Here is a 19,401-nt window from a genome sequence, read left to right as displayed (position 1 = left end):
ATAATTGTTAGTTTGTTTATAACATTTAAATATTTGATGTTTTTCCGTATTAATTTTTGTAAATAACTCAATGGAGAATTTATATAGTATCGTCTCAAAATCGAATGAAATATAAACCAGTAGTTCTAAAAATGGTAATTGTTGCGACACCATCGACGGGTTAAAAAACAGCTCATTTGTAATCCACATAACATTTTGTTAAAATATATTGTTCTTCTTTTCTTAGTATATATTTGTATTTCAATTCGTATTTATAGTACCTTTTTATTAACTTTCTAGTACAGTCGAGTTTTTAAAAATAAAGGGAATACAATGTCAGATGGGAGACACAAACTTTCGGGCTCTCAGTACAGAAAAAATAAAGCTGAAAAAGAAGCCGAGTTGAAAAAACAATCTGGTTCTCTTAAAAAATGTTTCGAATGTCCCTCTAAAAATACACTTAAATATGCTGATATTATTAACCAAAAAGGTAATATAATTTCAACAAACGATTCTAATAAGTTAATTGATGTCACAATACATTCATCTTCTTCAACTCTTCCCTATCTAGAAAAAGCAAAACACTTAACACAAACCAACAAAGCTATTATAAAAAATGATTTACATCATATTAACGATTTTGAAAAAATAGTAGCTACCGAAAAACAAATAGATACTTGTTCTACAACAATTTCGCCCACTTTTGATACGGTTAAAGTTCAAGATGAACAACTCGCCATCAATAGGTACCGACCCTGCGAATTGGCCTTTTCTGAATGATAATTTAAAAATTATGATTGTTAAAAGAGATCCACCTTCTCCGTTGGATGATAATTTTGTATTTTCTTAATAAATACAGGAGATTTTGCTCCAAATGTATGTTTAGCATTGCGTTTACTATTACTAACCAGTAACGGTCGCCAGTATAACTCAAACTTATTAAAGCATATTTAAGGTCAACCATGGTTAAAGATAGATTAAGTGGATTAGCTATGATAGCAATTGAACATGTAATGGCAGAACAACTAAATGACATTGGCATGGTAAATGATTTTGCTAATGCAAAAGCAAGAATTGACTGTCGTAGTCCTTTTTACAGATGTTAATGCCGCCTTTTGTACATGAATTTACAGATAGCGGCATTAATCATTTGTACATTGATATAGTTATTATATGTACTATTATTATAATAATTTGTGTTTATACAGCTTCAAAGAATATTAATTTTCTTAACTCTAAAAATAACTTAGTCAATAATAGTTATCTTATGTTAATTAATGTTTTTGCAGTTGTGCAAATAATATTCTATTTAATTTTCTTAAATCTAAAATCAATAATAATTATATTTAATTAATGTTTTTGCAACCATACAGATAATATTCTATTTAATTTTCTTGAATCTGAAAATTACCTAATTAGCAATAATTATCTTTCGTTAATTATTGTTTATGTGGTTGTACCGGATGATATATTTATTTAATATAATTAAATTTAAATAATGATATATCACAATGTATTTATCATAATTTAATATCCTTAAATTCAAATAATGATTTATCAAAATGTATACATCATTACAGTTGACAATTTAATACAAGATTTTCCATAAGTTTGGCTTACAATAATTGTAAAAGAACTTACATTTTGGTGTATTCAGGCCATTAAAACATAATCCACCTTTTTCATCAACCACTGGAAATTATATTTTAGGCTGTCAAATCATCTCGGTTTAGAATCGTTTTTCGTATACACTGTTAAGGATTGGATTTAAAATGAATACATCAATAATTGATGATAATATGATATAATTATTATAGTGACCTACTATACAGCAGAACGGTACCCACTTGACCACACTTTTAGATTCTGAACGAAATCATCTTCGTTCAGAATCGTTTTTCGTTTACAATTATAACTATCATTTGATTAAAATTTAACACTCCTATAATATATATGTAATAGCGATCCACACGGCACCTAATGTACAGCAGAGCGCCAGAGCGGTACTCACTTACCCGCTTTTTTCTTTTTTCTTTTTATGATTTGGTTATTTATTTATATTTTAAGGAGGAAATTGGAGAAACGACAAATCAAAAGACTTAAAAACTACAAGTATCCCGAGAAAGATGACCTTCGGGATTTAAGGGGAAATATTAAAGTATGCAGATACCCCCATAATAGAGAGTATATACTTATTAATAAAATGATTGTGGGAAAGTGAAACTTTACCGGTGGATTAGGGGGGGGGAATAGCATATATAAAATTCAAATTCATAAAAAAGGCGTCAAGCTAGTTTGTTTAGTAACTTTAGAAGGATAGCGCTATCTGCTAGATACAACATAGGTAATATAACAATCTTTTAGACCACATACTTTGTTGTGTCAATAATGCCATATAGTTTATACCGTATATTTGCTCTTTTTATTTTATCTGTCTATACTTTATATATAACTATATTTTTAATGCAGCATTTTATTTGTAATTTATTAGACAGTTTTAAGCTGTATAATTGTTGATTAACTGTACTGTTATCGCTCACCTAATTTATGTACTTCACATACCTACATACATTTAGTAAATTTCCGTTTGGCAAAAATAAAATAATATACGATATTATCATATTGTATCTTAGATAGAATTAAACCACTAACCGAAGAAGTGGTGAGGGACTATCAATGCGGATTGACAAAATAGGTCAATGACGAACCAGATCTTTATTTTAAGACAGCTATTCCATTAAAGCTAGAATACAATAAGGAACTTTATATAAACTTTCAACTTTGTAGATTTTCAAAAGGCGTGTACGACAATAAATAGAACAAGCATAACAGAAATTTTGAATCATTTCCATTTCTCAAGGAAAATAGTGCATTTAATTGAAGCTAATATAAAACAGACTAAAGTTAAAGTCAAAGTAGGAAACGTAATATTAAAGATAATAGAGGTAAGAACCGAGCTTAGACAGAGTGATGTCATGTCATCAATACTTTTTATTTTAGTTTTAGAGTAGGTGATTTGAGAAATAAAGATTATAGATGAGATAAAGGAGTAATAACGGATAGAACTTCCATTAGTCTACTGGCCTTTGTAGATTATATAGTATTGTAAGGGGAAGAGGAACAAAACGTGGTAGTCTAGCTTATGTGACAGGTTAATAGATGTGGCAAAAAAGATGATTTTACATCTTAACACTGAGAAAACACAATACATGAAAGTTAGTAGAAAACTAAATAGCGTTCTTGGAATTATTGAGACCATAAAAATAGGTCAATATGAGTTCGAAAAAGTGGAGTATTTCAAATACCTGGACACTTTAGAAGAAGAACCAGAAGAACGAATGTCAGATAGAAATTCAAAAGGGAAACAAATGTTTTTATGCATTAGGCACGCTACTGATCTCTAGAGTCCTTTTATGTCAAAGAAAAGTGTTATTTTGGGGATATAGAGTATTAATTCCCATAAAATTTACTAAACTTCTATTTACTGAATTACATATCACACATATTGTAAAAATGAATAGTCTAGCTCGATCATATTTCTGGTGTCCCAATATGGACAAGGACATTGAATCGATTGCAAAAAATTGAGACATTTGTATTATGCATAAAGTATAAACCTGAACCTTTAAAAGTAGTCTTAACAAAATGGACCAGAGCTTAAATACTTTGATAGAATTTACATTGACTATGCTGGTCCAATTATGAATAAAATGTTTCTAATTATATCAGATTCATTTTAAAAATGGCCAGAAATATTTAAAATAAAATAGTCTGATACTAGTAACACGTTAATAAAATTAAAAAAAGTTTTTTTCAGATTTGGTTTACCTTACACTATTGTAACAGACAACGGTACACCTTTCATATCCACTAAATTTAGTGGTTTTTGCCAATTAAATGGTATTAAACATCTAACTAGCCCTCCATATCATCCATCAAGTAAAGTAATGGTGCAGCGGAAAACACTGTAAAAACATTTAAATTGGGTTTTAAAAAAAGTTATAGCTGATAACAAAAATATATCTATACAGTCAGTACTATGCAAGTATTTATTCTTGTACAGGACTACTATCCATATTAGCACAAATCAAACTCCAACTAGAATGAAGTTGGAGAGAGATGTTATAACATATGGTTTGACAGATTAAAACAAAATACATTAAGTACTAACAATGAAATGAAGTGTAATAATGAAATGAAAAATTATAAAGGTAAAATTACTAAAAAAAAAAATAATGATATTGGAGAGGAGGTATTTATAAAAGATTATACCAAACCTAATCAAAGAGGATGGAATGTTTGTATTAAGTATAGTTGAAGGCAGGCGTGAACTGTCTGGGATGCTATAGCATCTTTTGCCCTAAAATATATTTGCCCCTATATCGGTATAAATGTGCCTTGATTACTTTATACTTAAAATGAATGTGAATCAAGAAGGCGAAAGTTACAATACTGTAATAGAGTTGTTGGTAGATCTATTATTTATAAAATATTAATAACAACCATAATGAATATATTTTTATAGGTTAATCAGTTTGAGAATTTTTTTTATAGGTACAAATTAGTACCTACCTAATAGTTTTTTGTTGGTTATTTTTTGCTTGAATTCAATAGTTATCAAGGTTCAATTTTTAAAGATTTTAATTTGTCTTGGTAAATTTTGTTATTTTCATTAATATCATATAGTTATTATACTGGAAGTAAACATAAAAATGTATGACTGAGATATATTATGAGTATTGTACTTAAATAGCTGGAGTATCTTTTTTTTTATTTAGTCATATATCTGCGATTTACTATTTGCCTATATTGCAATCACTAAAATCAGATTTATGATATTTATAAGATAATTAAATATAATACTAAATATTTGAATGTTTAATCACAGATTCACAGACCATCAATTTATTTTTAATTTTTTACCATACTATTATTGTAGAAAATTAAGTAATCTAATATTGTACAATTTTGTTTGAATGTTTGTTGTAACTTGGTACCTATTTAAATTTTTATGTATTTATAATATTTTATTAAAATAAAATAAAATATTTTAAGGGACTGATGGAGGGACATGGCGCTATTGGACTACAAAACACCAAGGCCCTCAAGTTTTTGAAACAGTATGCTTTAATAGTAGATACCTAGTATAAACTATATCAATAATGTAAGAAGTTAAATATTGATAATTATTATATTAATATTAATTACCTATTAAGATTTACCTAATAGCAAAAATGTGTGTGGTTCTTTTTGGCTAGTTACATGTTATTATTGTATAACATACAAACTGCATTTTTAAATATAAATTTCAATGAGATGTTTGATATTGCTTTTTATGATTCCTCCGTTTTACACATATCTATAAGTGATTTCAAAGAGTAAAGATTACAAATACCTATGATATTTTTTGCTGTATAACAATTTTTACTGTAATTGACTACACTATTTATGTAGTATTAAAATTTTAAGTATATTTTATAAGTATGCACGACTATCACAACTTTTTTCACTAGCTGCTTTATTTAATATGATTTTATAAAGTAATTTTCTTGAATATTTTGAAAAAAACACTTAAGTTTTGTGGAACTCTAAAATGAACCCTGGAGTTTTGTGGAACACAGTTTAAGAAACATAGTTATATAATTGGAAAAACGATTTATTATACTCGTACATTTATCACTCATAGATATAATAATAATTTCTAGTTTTAATATACCAACTAATAATGTTTTAATAATTTCTGTTTAAGTAGTTATGATGAAATACTAATTAAGGAAGAAGTTTCTATTAAGTTATGTTCCTAAGCAGCCCCTACACGATCAATAATATTGAACAATAATTGATATTGTGCAATATTATTGACGGTCTAGTACAAATATTGAAGGATTGTACAATTGTATAATGAAGAAATTCAAACTAGGGTTGGAAATTTATTGATTCAATATTATTGATCGTGTAGGGGCCGCTTTACTAAAATTATAAATTTAACTTTAATGTATAATAATATAAATAAAATAATTTTTGTTATTTTTAGGATATCATTATTAATAAGTTTGGTCCTGCAGCCAAGCATTTAGAAAAAATGTCTTCCTCTTGACTTGACTATTATTATAATTTATAATTGTTCACTTTGAATCTATTATTTAAGTAATGAAGACATAATGTGGTTCATTTTTTAGAAAGACACTAGACAGCCATAACTGATTTGTAATTTCAGTCAATGGCCCAGATTTTGATCAATTATAATGCCTAATAAAAAATAATACCTTAAACTTAGCTAAAAAAGTATATCATTTTATTTAAACTACCTATTTAATTTTATACAATTATATTATATTGTACTGGCTGATTTTTAAATTATTAAATTTATTATCAATATATTTTATATGTTTGGATTATTGGGTATATTTTTTTCTTGTTTTATATAAGATTAAGATGGACTATTTATTTTAAATTATTTATACATTTTCACTAAGTATATCAAATAAACTTTATAATGTATTTATTAGTTATTATAAAACGATAACTAATTTTGCAAGTATTTTTAGTATATAAAAATACCATTTTTGACGTAATAATAAATGTTTGCATTTATTGAAAGGACATCGTTCCTTTTCATTGGTCATATAATATTATAAGTTAATAAACAAATTAAATAGAACAGTTCAATAAGAGTTCACGAACTTAACTTTTTTAACTGTGCCTACATATTTTAAATTTTAATTATTGTGTAGGATGAGAATCGTGACGTACTTCGGGAAATCTTGTAGCTTCATAATATTAAATTCAGTCTTGTAAAAATACTTGAGTAAAAGTATCCAAATATTTAAGTAATCAAATACATATTTTAAATACTTTAAAAAGAACCAAATATTTAATAATTTTTCAGAGTACCTACCTATTTATATTATTCAAAATAAAATACTAATTTGTAAATATTTTACTTTTATAATTTATATATAATATTTTTTTTATTTTAAGTTTAATAAAAACAAAAAATATTTCAAGTATATAATATAATAATATTTGGTTTTTATATGATTTATAATCAACCAAATTCAGATGAGCAATTTATGGTTATACCAAATAATTTAATTTATTTAGGGTGTAAAACCTCTAAAAAACTTATGTAAAACGTAAAATGCTATAAAAAATGGTTTTGATGATTTATAAGAGAAAAACAAATTTTTTACAAAATTTTCAAGTATTTAAAAGTAACTATTTAAAAATAATTTTCTTAAAATTAAGTGTAAATTGTATTTGTACTTCAATACTAGTAAATTCTTGATTTTACATAGTATTAAAATTTTGTATTTTAAATATCTTACAAAATCTGTACCTAAATACTTTTAAAAAGTTTCTTTTACAAGACTGCTGTAACATCATTAATAATAAATACACAAACAGCAAACTAAATATTAATTATTAACACATCGATACATCGAATTTTTATTTACAACGATAATTATATAATTATATGATTCGTAATAACAACAATAACAATACGTATTTCAACATAGGTTAATTTTGCTGAGCGTAATTGTCCAAAAAATAGGTAACCATGTTTCCTTTGCCTTTCACTTCGATGACACCACGACAAGTTAATGGGTATCCTTTTAGCTTCAATATTTCATACACTTCGTCGGTCACCTGAAAAATTTCACGAAGTAATCAATTAAGACGTCATGGTTACACTGATACACTTATGGTTTATAATATTAAGCATTTAGTTATTTTAGTAAGATTACAATAATTAATAGGTAGATATTATATTGTTATAAAGGACCTTGGAGTATAATTTGACTAAAAAATATCTTTTACCAATAGATTATTAATTATACAAAAAATAAAGCATTTAAAAAACTTGGTTTAATAAAAAGTACATACTTGTGGGGACTTTTACGAAGGGATTTTTAAAACAGTTTATTAATTTGATTTAAGATGGAATACGCATATTTTATCTGATACTCAAATTCAAGAATTTAGTTACATAATTTTAGGAAAATTTTATTTTATTTGAATAAATAATTATAATATATAAAAATAAACTTAACCGATTGCTTAGATTAACATATATTCAATAGAGAAAAATTATTATTCTATTTAAAAGATATACAAACTAATTATTATAAATAAATTAAATTCCTTGTGTAAATGTGTAATGTTTTAATGACACAGAGAGACAGCGTATTATGCGTTATAATATATCTAATTTTTGTAATATCTCTCAAATTTTGGTATTCTTACATTCGTTTACTTTATTTTATATTATTGCTTTATTTATGTAACGATAAATTAATTTAAATAAAACACTAATGCAACCAACTCTTGTACACAAAATTAATTTCTTAATTCTTTTGACAATAATTTGTATTATTATTATATTATACATCATACAATGTTAAATAATAATAATAAAATATAATAAACATCATCCGCTGCGATATCGTGTTAAAAGAAACACACGTTCAGCTCAGTACACAACGATGTGTTGACAATTTAATACATTAAAAAAAAAAATTTACTTGTATTTTATCCAAAACTCCGGTCGAATCCATTCGGCTAGCCACGTTCACGGCGTTGCCCCAGATGTCATATTGAGGTTTTCTAGCTCCTATTACGCCCGCCACCACCGAACCAATATTTATACCTGCAGGTCAAATACAATAAAAGTTTATAATCTATTATATATTTTTCATCGTGATATAGTTAAGTTTTTTTCAACAACTAAAAATTATACTTCTATTGACATATTAACATAATAACACACAGGGCCGGATCTAGGGGGAGGCGAACCGGGGCACTTGCCCCGGAAGTTTTGGTCGGGGGCGCTGAATTACGGCGCCAAATTGTGGGCACAACAAAGGGGGAGGGCGCTAATTTTATACTTTGCCCCAGGTAAAAAAATATTCTAGATCCGGCACTGATAACACAAAACGATTTGCCAAATTATGGACGTATTATATAAAAACGTTACTATAGTGCGGCCAGCGAAATTACCTAGGCGGGAGACCGTTGCGTCCCAAGTGGCAAATTTTCATCAGTGTTTTCTAGACTATATTCCCGCGTAAAATAATTTTAAACGCTCTGACATATTATTATGTCTATTGAATGTATCTTAGACGATAATAAAATATTTGTTTGTAAGGATACAAACAATATTACTTTTCATAAAACAGCAACTGCACTATTTTTTTCTGCAGCTATGCCGCTATGCATTTAATAAGCTATATTCGTAGAACCTCTGGTTTGCATGAAAACGGCCACCTGGGGCGCGACGGTCAAGCATCTAATTTCGCTGGCCGCACTATTTAAATCTATTTTATTTTATTTTTATTTTGTTTGTTACGGCAGTAGAGGTATATTCTTCCGCCTGAGAGTGAACCACTCGTCGACCAAAACTGATTTTTTCTCGCGCGTGTTTGTTGCCACGGGAGTGCTGACGACAGCTAACAACCAATCACAGTGCTCCTAACACTCGCCGTCGACTGCTGGCGGCTCAGTCAGCATGCGCGAAAACGGTTCACTCTTATAGGTGGAATAGAGTATAGTAGAAGAAAATTGCGCTCTTAGTATATAATTAAGCTTATAGATCGCGCTGCAATATTAATAATTATATTTATGAAATGTACCTGATGATAATATTAATTATTGTAAGCAATAAAGTTATTATTATATTATTATTATTTTAATAATGTGTTGAAAACCGTCATTATATTATTATAGTCAGTATCACGGTCTTAGACTAGTTAGATTACTATTTAGATCTGTATGTTTGAAGTGTTTGAACGACTTTGCACCTACTATTTTTTAGAATCTCGCATGTAATTGTTTTCAAATTCGACTATGCTAAATGTAACCTATCCTTGCATATATTTTATTATATAGAAAAGTGTTTAAATTTTCACCATAATTTGAACTATTTGAAACGTTTTTCAAAGAAAATATTATTTTTAGCTATATTTTGAAAGCAATTCAATTCAAATTTAATCGTGTAATGTGCATAGAATGATAGAACACAGATACCTACAATAAATTGTTCTGTCGTTTTCACGAATAATAAAGAACTATTACGATTTTTTCTTAGTGATTTTATATATATAAGTAAATTGTAGAATTTAAAACAAAAAAATCGAATATTCCCATAGTTATTTATTACCTAAATCAATGCATGTAAAGTGTTTTTATTTAAAATAATTAAAAAAGTTTATGTATGTAATATACTAATATCTAATGTGATCAATAATTAATAAAAAAGTGAAAATTTTTCTTAGGGATAGATATTTTCTTCTAGTAAGATTTTTCTCCCGGGGACTTTTTTTTCTTTTCAAACGTTGATTATCTTGTACATTTTACCACCGTGTCTTATCGGAACTTACCAATTCTAATGCGGAAATTGTTGAACGAGTGTTCATTCACGTATGCCAATTGTTCGCGGAGTCTGAGCGCGTAGTCGGCCATTGCGGTTACATGCGAATACTGTTTACTATCGCACGTGTGCCTGGTCAGTCCGGAAGCGGCCATGTACGTAGCGCCGGTCGACTTAATTTTTTCGATGCATTGAAAACGCGGTTCGCTCAGCAGTTCATCGAAGTCGGCAATGATCTCGTTCAGCAGCCGTAGACATTCGACACCCTCGTTGTTGGCCTCCAGCTCCACGTAGAATTCGGAAAAGTTAGGTATGGACGCAAACATTATGCACACGCTGTCGCACTGCTCGTGGTACAGTTCCTGTGACATACAGTAAGTTGTATACAGAGTGCAAAAAAAAAAAAAAGGTCGTGACTTATAATAAAATAGTACATTGAGATCTCTGAATAGCGGACAATTACCGTACCGTCAGAATTATCTACTATTAGGAAAAAAATAATAAGATAATGTACCTACACTTATGTTTTTGCAAAATTAAGTTCTATTGATTTTACTTAAGGTGTACGAGTATATTACGCATATCAATGGTTATTATTATAATTATTATAATAAGGTGTATTGCAACTGTGCAATGGAAATAATTTTTCCGCAGGTAGCTTTAGAAATAATGTTGTGACGTATACGAAATTTCTCAAGCCATCATTAAATACTATAAAATTAGTTTCATCACACATTTCCAGCAATTTATAGAGCTTTTTTTCTGTAGGTATATAAGGATCAGAGATGGGCATATTTTTAACTCGAACCCAGCAGAATCATTCGTAACACACATAATCCATTTCAAAGCTTTTATCTTTTATGAAGTTCTTTTTTGTCTCTTCATTCATGTTTTATCTCACTACTTACGCAACAGATTTACCCGTAATCTAAGTATGGTTCTGATTTAAGTTTTTCCAACTTAAAATCGAGTGGCTAGTTCACGAACGTTTTTTTCTTTGGATCATAATATTTTATTTTTAAATGTCAAACGCATATATTTAATAATATTAACTAAATATTTATCAAAATAAAATTATAGGTAGGTATTTTGGTATTTTTACGTATTATTGTAAACACGCGTAATATGTAATGACATATTATAATATGCATTTAAATAACTAATAAGCGATATTCAAGATTCTATAGATAAGAAAAGGTTTTAAAAAAGGATGGCAATGCAATATTTGTTTCCTGTCTCAGACCCACGTGCAATATTGATAAAATATATCATGTATAATTATATTTTATAATTTTTGAGTAATCGTAGAGTAAAATTACCTATAAAAATATGGGGAGTGGCCCGTTTCGACTATGCCATTTTAGTCGTCTTAAAATTAAGTTGGAAATGGTTTTTAAACAATTTAATTTATATCTTTATTTTTTACTAAGTCATCACAAAATACAAATTATAATTTTTTTTAATTTTTACTCATGCTTTTTATAAACTTATAGTAAGTAATTTCGCTAAATCTATTTAAAATGTTTAAAAATTTACGTTTTTCCTTGTGTTTATGTATTTCTTTCATTTTGTTTTGTTTTTTGAAATTTCGACGCTATCCATTTTTTAGTATATATTTTTGTTTTTATGCAATTTTAATATAATATTAGTAATAAAGTTATTATTATTTAACTAAAAAGTAATGATATGACGTTATATTATTATGTAATGATTATTTTAATAGTTTTTAGTAGACAATTGTTGGTAATTTGTATTATAACCATGATAATTGAATATGTATTTTTAAAAACGTTTGAAATGACTTTTTACAAGAATGTTAGTAAAAAACATGGATATATATATTATATTATTTAAAAACCATTACTAACTTAATTTTAAGACGATTAATTTGGTCGAAACTGGTCCCACCAAAAATATTATAGAGGATTTGATATAATGATTTTATATTTTATTATTTATTGACATTTTTCTTTTTCTTTTTTTTTTTTGTAAATTTAAATTGCTTTGAAACAATATTTAGACAAATCTATACATCGTATTTTCAAAAATATTATTCCTTATTATTTTTGTAGAACACTAAATAACATTTTCTTTAGTTGAATGATAAAGAAATACAGCATTAAATAAAATAAATATTCACTATAGTCATAATGGGTCTTTTAGAGACAAGAAATATTGATATTAGTTCATACTGTATTTTGTAATTTGTTAAAATGATCATGTAATATTATTCTATTGACCTATTTTAACTTATAACTTTATAAGAATAAATAGTTTGCAATACATTTGTGAAACCCTAAAGTTTGCTTGCAATTGTACATTTTTTATAACATAAATTAAAAAGGTGCACACTCGTAGTATGGTAAGTTCTTCTGTACGCCATGGAAATTATATTTTAGAATATAGGTATACCGTAAAATGTTTATACACAAAATGGTTTGGCGATCACTAGTACCAGAAGCAATTATTTTGATGAATGTCTGTTACTTGAATTGTTTTTAATAAAATATCGATATATAATATATATATGATAAGATATCGTAATATGTGTGCCCGTGATTTCATTAATATAGTGGTATTTTTGTTCAGTCGAAAACCGCGAAATTCATTATATGCGTTCTTTTGTATTCTTTATTAGCGAAATTTCTTTTTTAGCTTTAGTTTGTGCTTGTAATTTCACCAGATATCAGCTTTAGGTTAAATAATTTTAGTTTTAATTGAATGTGTTTTAAATACCATGCACATAAATACACAACGAATAAATCATCTTTAATCCTGTATAACTGAAGAGACGGATCGCTTTGTTCGTAAATATACGAGAAGGCATGTGAATCATTTTTGATAAATAAGTTGCATACGCATACCCATGATTTCGTCCATAAACCTAATTGTATATTTTATTTTATCGAAAACCATGAAACGCATTTCTGCGTTCTTTTGTAGGAAATTTTTGTTTTATTCGGCGAAATTCCTTTTGAAGCTTCAGTTTTTTCTTGTTGTTTCCCCTAATATCAATTCATGTTTAAATAATTATAATTTTTAAATCTACACACATAAAATAAACCTTCTTTGATTCCATGAAATGCTTGCTTACGGATCGTATCTCAAAATATAGTAGTTATCCTTTTTTTCCACTCAAGATGTGTCCTGGTTCTACGTAAGTAATTTTCTGTTCCACATACTACCTGTAGGTAATTAGGGGAAAAGTCTGCCCTGTTGGCAGTTTTAGGTAAATCTTATATTTATATATATATATAAAACAATTTGTTTATCCGCAGTTATATTTCTTACTTGCCGGATCAAGAAAGTTTTTAATAAAGTATAGTTTTGGACTTGAGTTGTTATTGAGGACGGTGACAAGAATTGAAAATTTAAGAATTATTTTGATTTTTTTTTACATTTGCGTAAATAGTTCAATAAAAGAATACATTTTAATTAATTTAACAATTTGAAACCATTAATAATATGCATCCTGTTAAAAATACTCGATAGAAAAAATATCAATTCACCATATTTAGAATACATAACAAGTTGCCAGCTTTAAACAATATGGTTTTTGCGGGAAGCTGTGCAAGTGGAAATTCGAAAACCTTTTATTTAAAATAATATTAAAAGAAATTCTTAGAATAATTGTGTAGATAATGCTTTAAGCTTTTTAAAACCATTTTTTTTAGCATAAATTAACTGATAACAGGAGAGTATACTGTTTTAGAAGTTTTACTAAAATCAGGTATCGAACGATATATCTTTTATACTACTACACCTGCAAAATCTTTTAGAGATATTTAAAATATCGTATTTTAGTTATGTACTTATTGAATAATAATTAAATAGTTCCGTTTTAGTTGATTTTCAATAAATCTTGAATGAAAATTTGAATAATAAAACACAATGCAATAAATTATTTTGTAGTCATATTGAAGTGTTATCTAATTTTTTTTTTTTTAATTGTATTTTTATTATTTTGAAATTGTATTCTCAATAAATGTAATATATGTTTTTATTGATAGTATTAATTTACTTATAATAATATATTAATACATCATAATATTTAACATTTATGCACAACACAAAAAATATTTGAAGTACATATTAAATTTTTATGACAAAACTTGTGTGTTGTTTAAAAGTCTGACTCAGGCACCATATTTTACCCGAGGCCAATCCAAATTAAAAATAGGACTAATGAAAAAAAGTGTCATATCTCTTACATTATATTGTTACTTTGTAGATGGAAAAATTACTTACGTCTACGGGTTTGTCCAAAGTCAAAAAATGTTCGGCAACATGAACTGGAAGAATATTTGCTAAAAGTTTACGGTTATAAGCTTCTAAATGTTCCATGTCTTCTTTTTCCTCTGAAAAACAATAAAAAATATACGTTGTTTAAAACTTTTATCAATTAATAATTAACGATAGATTAGCTTCTTACCTGTAGCTTGTAATTTCCACAAAAAATCTAACCGAGAAGTAACTTCTGTTTGTTGTGCTTGTAGAATTAACGCAACAATTAGTCCCAACATAACGACAAACATGAGTATGCGAATCCAAAACGATTCTTCTATTGGCCTATATGGTTAGAGATAAATTTTAAATGTAAAATAAATTCTTGGTGGTAAGGTTTATGCATGAAAGAAATCTATTATATAATATTGCGCCTGGTTATTAAATAGTGATAAAAATTCAATCTTCATTATGTCACAGAGAGTAATCATAAATCATCAGTCATCCACAAATAGTTCAAGTCAATAATGATATTTGGGTGATAAAATAATAATTATAATATATTGAACTAACATAATCCATTAGTTGTAGATGATCGATTTGACAACTGCTGAGAGCAGTAAATCAAAATCATTAAACTAGGTTAGGTATGTAAATGTAAACATGCAATGTACAGTGTTAAATTATAAGTACTTATTTACGTTTTAGTAAATTAAAATATTGTAAAATTCAGTCAAGTCAAATAACTATACAATTTTTTGATTTTTTTTGTATATATAACTCCTAATTATTTAGTAACGTTAATTTTATATAGGTAATTATTTTAGTGATTTATCATTTTTTTTTTTTTGGTTAGTATTTACTATTTATAAATCAAAATATAACATAATGATTAGACTAATTGAATTAAAATGTTTTTTATTATAGCTATAACATATAAACAATACTTCCTGTACTTTGTTACCGTAAATAAATTATTAAGAAAATACTAAACATTGTTTAAGTAATTTATATACTGAAATAATAGTGATTTATTTTGAACCAGTGAACTAATTTAATAAAATATTATATTGTTTATTTAATCATTATGTTTTTTAAATTTTAGTCGGCGTTTGTTGTAAAATATATAGTACATATAGTAAGTTAGTATTAAACAATTTGAGGAAGTTATAGGAAATTTGTTTTTTTTTCATTTTTGTACTTTGTACCTATTTAACATGTTCTTACTGTATTTCCATAATATTATATTCTCTTTAGAAATATATTGGCAATTAAATTTTTTAATTTAATACCAAGTTAAACACAAACCTTTAAAAAATGTCTACCTATTCAAAGAAATAAAAATAAGTCAGGTATAAAAAGTAATATAATGATGACTCAAAGCTTTTTAAGTTCAAAAAGATATATATATGTATAAAAATAATAATAATAAATAAACGAAATTTATACGTAGATTAGAAAATAGGGATGATATAAAACGGTAAAAATATTTTCTTTGAAGTATCATAATGAAGATAATAATTGTCCCTCGCGGCTATACCTTATTATTGGATAGTCGACATTAATAAAATTAACTAATAACATGAACATTTTAAAAATCGTTTATTTTGTTGTATATTGGTGACGAATCTTCTTAAAGAAGAAATAGACATTTTTGTCGAATCTCATCTTAATGGATAATACTCTTATCACATATCAAAATGATTGATTTGTGTTGTAATTATTCTTAAAATAATTTATAACAGGATTTGATTCAAATTTCAAAATAAGTTTATACGTTTGATAAAATAATATAATTGTTTTAAATTGAAACAATGTGGTCTATAACAAGAGGCTGTTTTTGAATATATAGTTTTATTAGTCTACAATTTACATATATTTATTATACACTTATTTTAGCCATAATTTATTTTTTACAACAATTTTAAATTTATATATATATAATATATATACATAAAAAGTACATTCTAAAGTAAAATTAGTAATATTTGATAGTAAATGAAATCTAACTTGTCAGATGAGAAAAATGAAAAAACTTCGCAACGTCTTGTTTATTTTTTTCTTTGTTTCGAAAATAATGAAAGTTTTAGTTACTAATTATTTTGCAGAATTTGCATTTTTATCTGATATAAGGAGGTACCTTGGAAAACGTTTTAACCACGTTTATTAAAATGTTTTATCAATTTTACGATATAAATAATACATAAGAACTTTAATATTAAATTGTCACTTTATGTTAACAAAAAGAACTTTTTACCATAACTAAGGTAAAAAAAAATGCAAGTTTTAATAACATCGCCATTCCACCAAAAAATAAATCTCAAAACAGACCAAACAGTTTCTTCAATTAAAACTGTAAAATGGTATAGTGTATACTGTATCAAATATTAAATTTCTCAATAGATTTTCCCTTGTGTATATATTACGTATATTATTTCAAAAACTTTTATAAATTTAGGAACTGAATAATGAACATGGTCACAATCTTAGTTATTAAGGAAAATGGTTTCTATTCCATATACATACGTGATTTGCTCGTAGCAGAGGTGAGAGAACTATTTTAAAAGACTTTTTTGATGTTTATATTAGTTATGCACAAATGAATTATTATACGTAGTATAATTTGAATATGGTTGTAGATGAATGTTTCTTTGAGTATTGATGGCCATAATTAAATTAACTACAGTGTGCGATTTTAATAATATATAAAAATTTGGACGGAGACCGAAAATATCATTTGTATTTTATATAAATTAATATACCAAATCTGTTGGTATTTTTATGGTATGTTTATTTTTAGTATTTAATTTCTGTGTAAGCTGTAATGAATGTTATTGAGATAAATGCAATAGTTTTAGGTTACGGATATTAATTAAAATTTAAATGTTTTTCTTACAGCAGATACCCAACAAATAGTGACTATTTGTAAAGTATGTTATAATTTTGACTTGAACGGGATATGAAAATGAAAAAATGAAAAAAAAATGTAAAAACTATTATTCAACATAAGATTTAATCACTTACCTGTGATTAAGGAATATGCTGGAAAATATAAAATAACAAGTCGATATAAATATTAACAAGGAGAGTTTGACTAGACTGATGAGCACTTGGTATACAGCAACCAATATCATCAGGATGATAACGCACACGGTCAAATACTGTGAAAAAAGTATAAAATCGAAATGTTACAATAGTAATAATATGATACGAATACAAACATGATTTTTTATAGATTGTTAAAATGTGCTATTAATTTATTACGTTGAATAAAAGTTGACAAGCGCTCTCCCGCATAATTATTGGATTTTCGACGACCAATACTTCAGTGGCATTTTTGTTTTGTTCGTTGAAGCACACTTCCAGTTTGTGAATGATCTGAAAATAAAAAAATAACAGACGGTCAAGGGTTAATCTTTGTACCTATAAAATTGTTAATTCAATCGAGAACAGCACAGCGATAATGATAATATTATAAACTATAGAATAAAGGTTACCAGCGGCGTCATGGAAGTCAAAAAACAACAGACGATTATGGCTAGAGCCAGCGATTGAGCTATGGACCGATTCTGGTTGATTGTTTGCGAAGCTTTTTTCAGTGGTTCCGTCATTTCCTTAAATAAACAGAGTGTATAAAACACAATATTATCGACTGTCGTATCATCGGGCGTACCCGCAGCAGGTAAATCATATAAAATATTATGAATTTATGATGTTGGTGAATTTACTTACCATCAGGCGATTGCGAAAAATTACTACCGCTGACAGGAAGATCATTAGCCATCCGATTAATAAACATCCCAGTAACAAATAGGACCTACGAAAAATGAAAAACGGAAAGCATTAACAAACACTCCAATGTCCTGAAAACGATAAGACGTCGCAGGGTACTCAGGACGTGCAGAAAGGTGTCAGTGGTCACGAGGATTACGATGTTATTAGCTTGAGAATGATAGATAACCGTTTTAATAACACGATGACATAGGAATAATATACTTACAGCGGTAGAATTATCACGTGACCGGCGGTAATAGCCGAATATATGCACACCGTACACGTCATGTAGGTGTAGAGCATCCGGTCAGGCACTTTGCTGTACTACGTAACAGACAATACCGATTAGTTTGGGGATTATTGTTATTAGTATTTTCGAGTACAACGGTGGTGCTAATGTAACGCACCGTGTGTACCTATTGCTATTATTATATCGGTACTTACGATTTGTTCGATGTTGGTGTCGCGGAATTTCAACGTTATCGGGTAGCAGTACTGTGATTTAAGACGGTCGATGCTCCGAGCGTCGATGGCGCACAACAAGTATTCGTCCACCTCGCCGTGATTCAATTCTGGTTCGTCTTTGCTGAAAACGAAAGAAAAATACCCGTTAAGCCGCTCAACGCATTGTCATAGGTGTGCAAATCGTAATGATGAACGTATTACGTATACGTTAGATTTTCACGTGTCGAAATAACATAGTCTTAGCTGGTGGTTGGTAACTCGACTAGCGCACGAAAACAAGAATTAATAATATACTCAATATATAAAAACAAAATGCCTTAAAGTAAATTATAATTGTTGAGGTATAATTAACAGAGTTACTACATCGGATTGCTACATTCATTGTTTTTTTTCTCATATTATTTGCAGACAAATAACAAAAAACTAATTTGTATACATGATTAAAAATACAATAAAATAAATAAACGGTATAGTTAGTTTCCAATGGACAATAAGTATTAATTGCGGGTTTGTGAGCTTAAAATTTTTAAAAATTCATATTTCTATAAATATTTAATGAAAGCGATTATTTTAAGTTAAAACAATTCTTT

The 19,401-nt window shown here is 27.3% G+C and overlaps 1 protein-coding gene across 8 annotated transcripts in view; it reads right to left on the bottom strand.

Annotated features, from left to right (window-relative positions):
• Positions 1-7,397: 7,397 nt before the first annotated feature.
• LOC114129527 (adenylate cyclase type 5) overlaps positions 7,398-19,401 on the bottom strand; it is a 178,608-nt gene continuing 166,604 nt past the window's right edge. For all 8 annotated transcript variants that reach the window (XM_050199940.1, XM_050199946.1, XM_050199941.1 and 5 more), the window contains 11 exons: positions 18,791-18,932; positions 18,573-18,670; positions 18,305-18,389; positions 18,070-18,186; positions 17,837-17,950; positions 17,597-17,733; positions 14,781-14,917; positions 14,597-14,706; positions 10,359-10,710; positions 8,505-8,629; positions 7,398-7,629 (listed from right to left, as the gene is read on the bottom strand). In XM_050199940.1, coding sequence (XP_050055897.1) covers positions 7,501-7,629; positions 8,505-8,629; positions 10,359-10,710; positions 14,597-14,706; positions 14,781-14,917; positions 17,597-17,733; positions 17,837-17,950; positions 18,070-18,186; positions 18,305-18,389; positions 18,573-18,670; positions 18,791-18,932 — 1,546 coding nt within the window. In that variant the 3' untranslated portion in view covers positions 7,398-7,500. The remainder of the gene's footprint in view (positions 7,630-8,504; positions 8,630-10,358; positions 10,711-14,596; positions 14,707-14,780; positions 14,918-17,596; positions 17,734-17,836; positions 17,951-18,069; positions 18,187-18,304; positions 18,390-18,572; positions 18,671-18,790; positions 18,933-19,401) is intronic.

The sequence above is a fragment of the Aphis gossypii genome, chromosome 2 (assembly GCF_020184175.1).
Source record: "Aphis gossypii isolate Hap1 chromosome 2, ASM2018417v2, whole genome shotgun sequence".
Classification (NCBI taxonomy): Eukaryota; Metazoa; Arthropoda; class Insecta; order Hemiptera; family Aphididae; genus Aphis; species Aphis gossypii.
The sequence above is the reverse complement of the archived record's forward strand: the minus strand, read 5'-3'. Positions and strand labels throughout refer to the sequence as shown.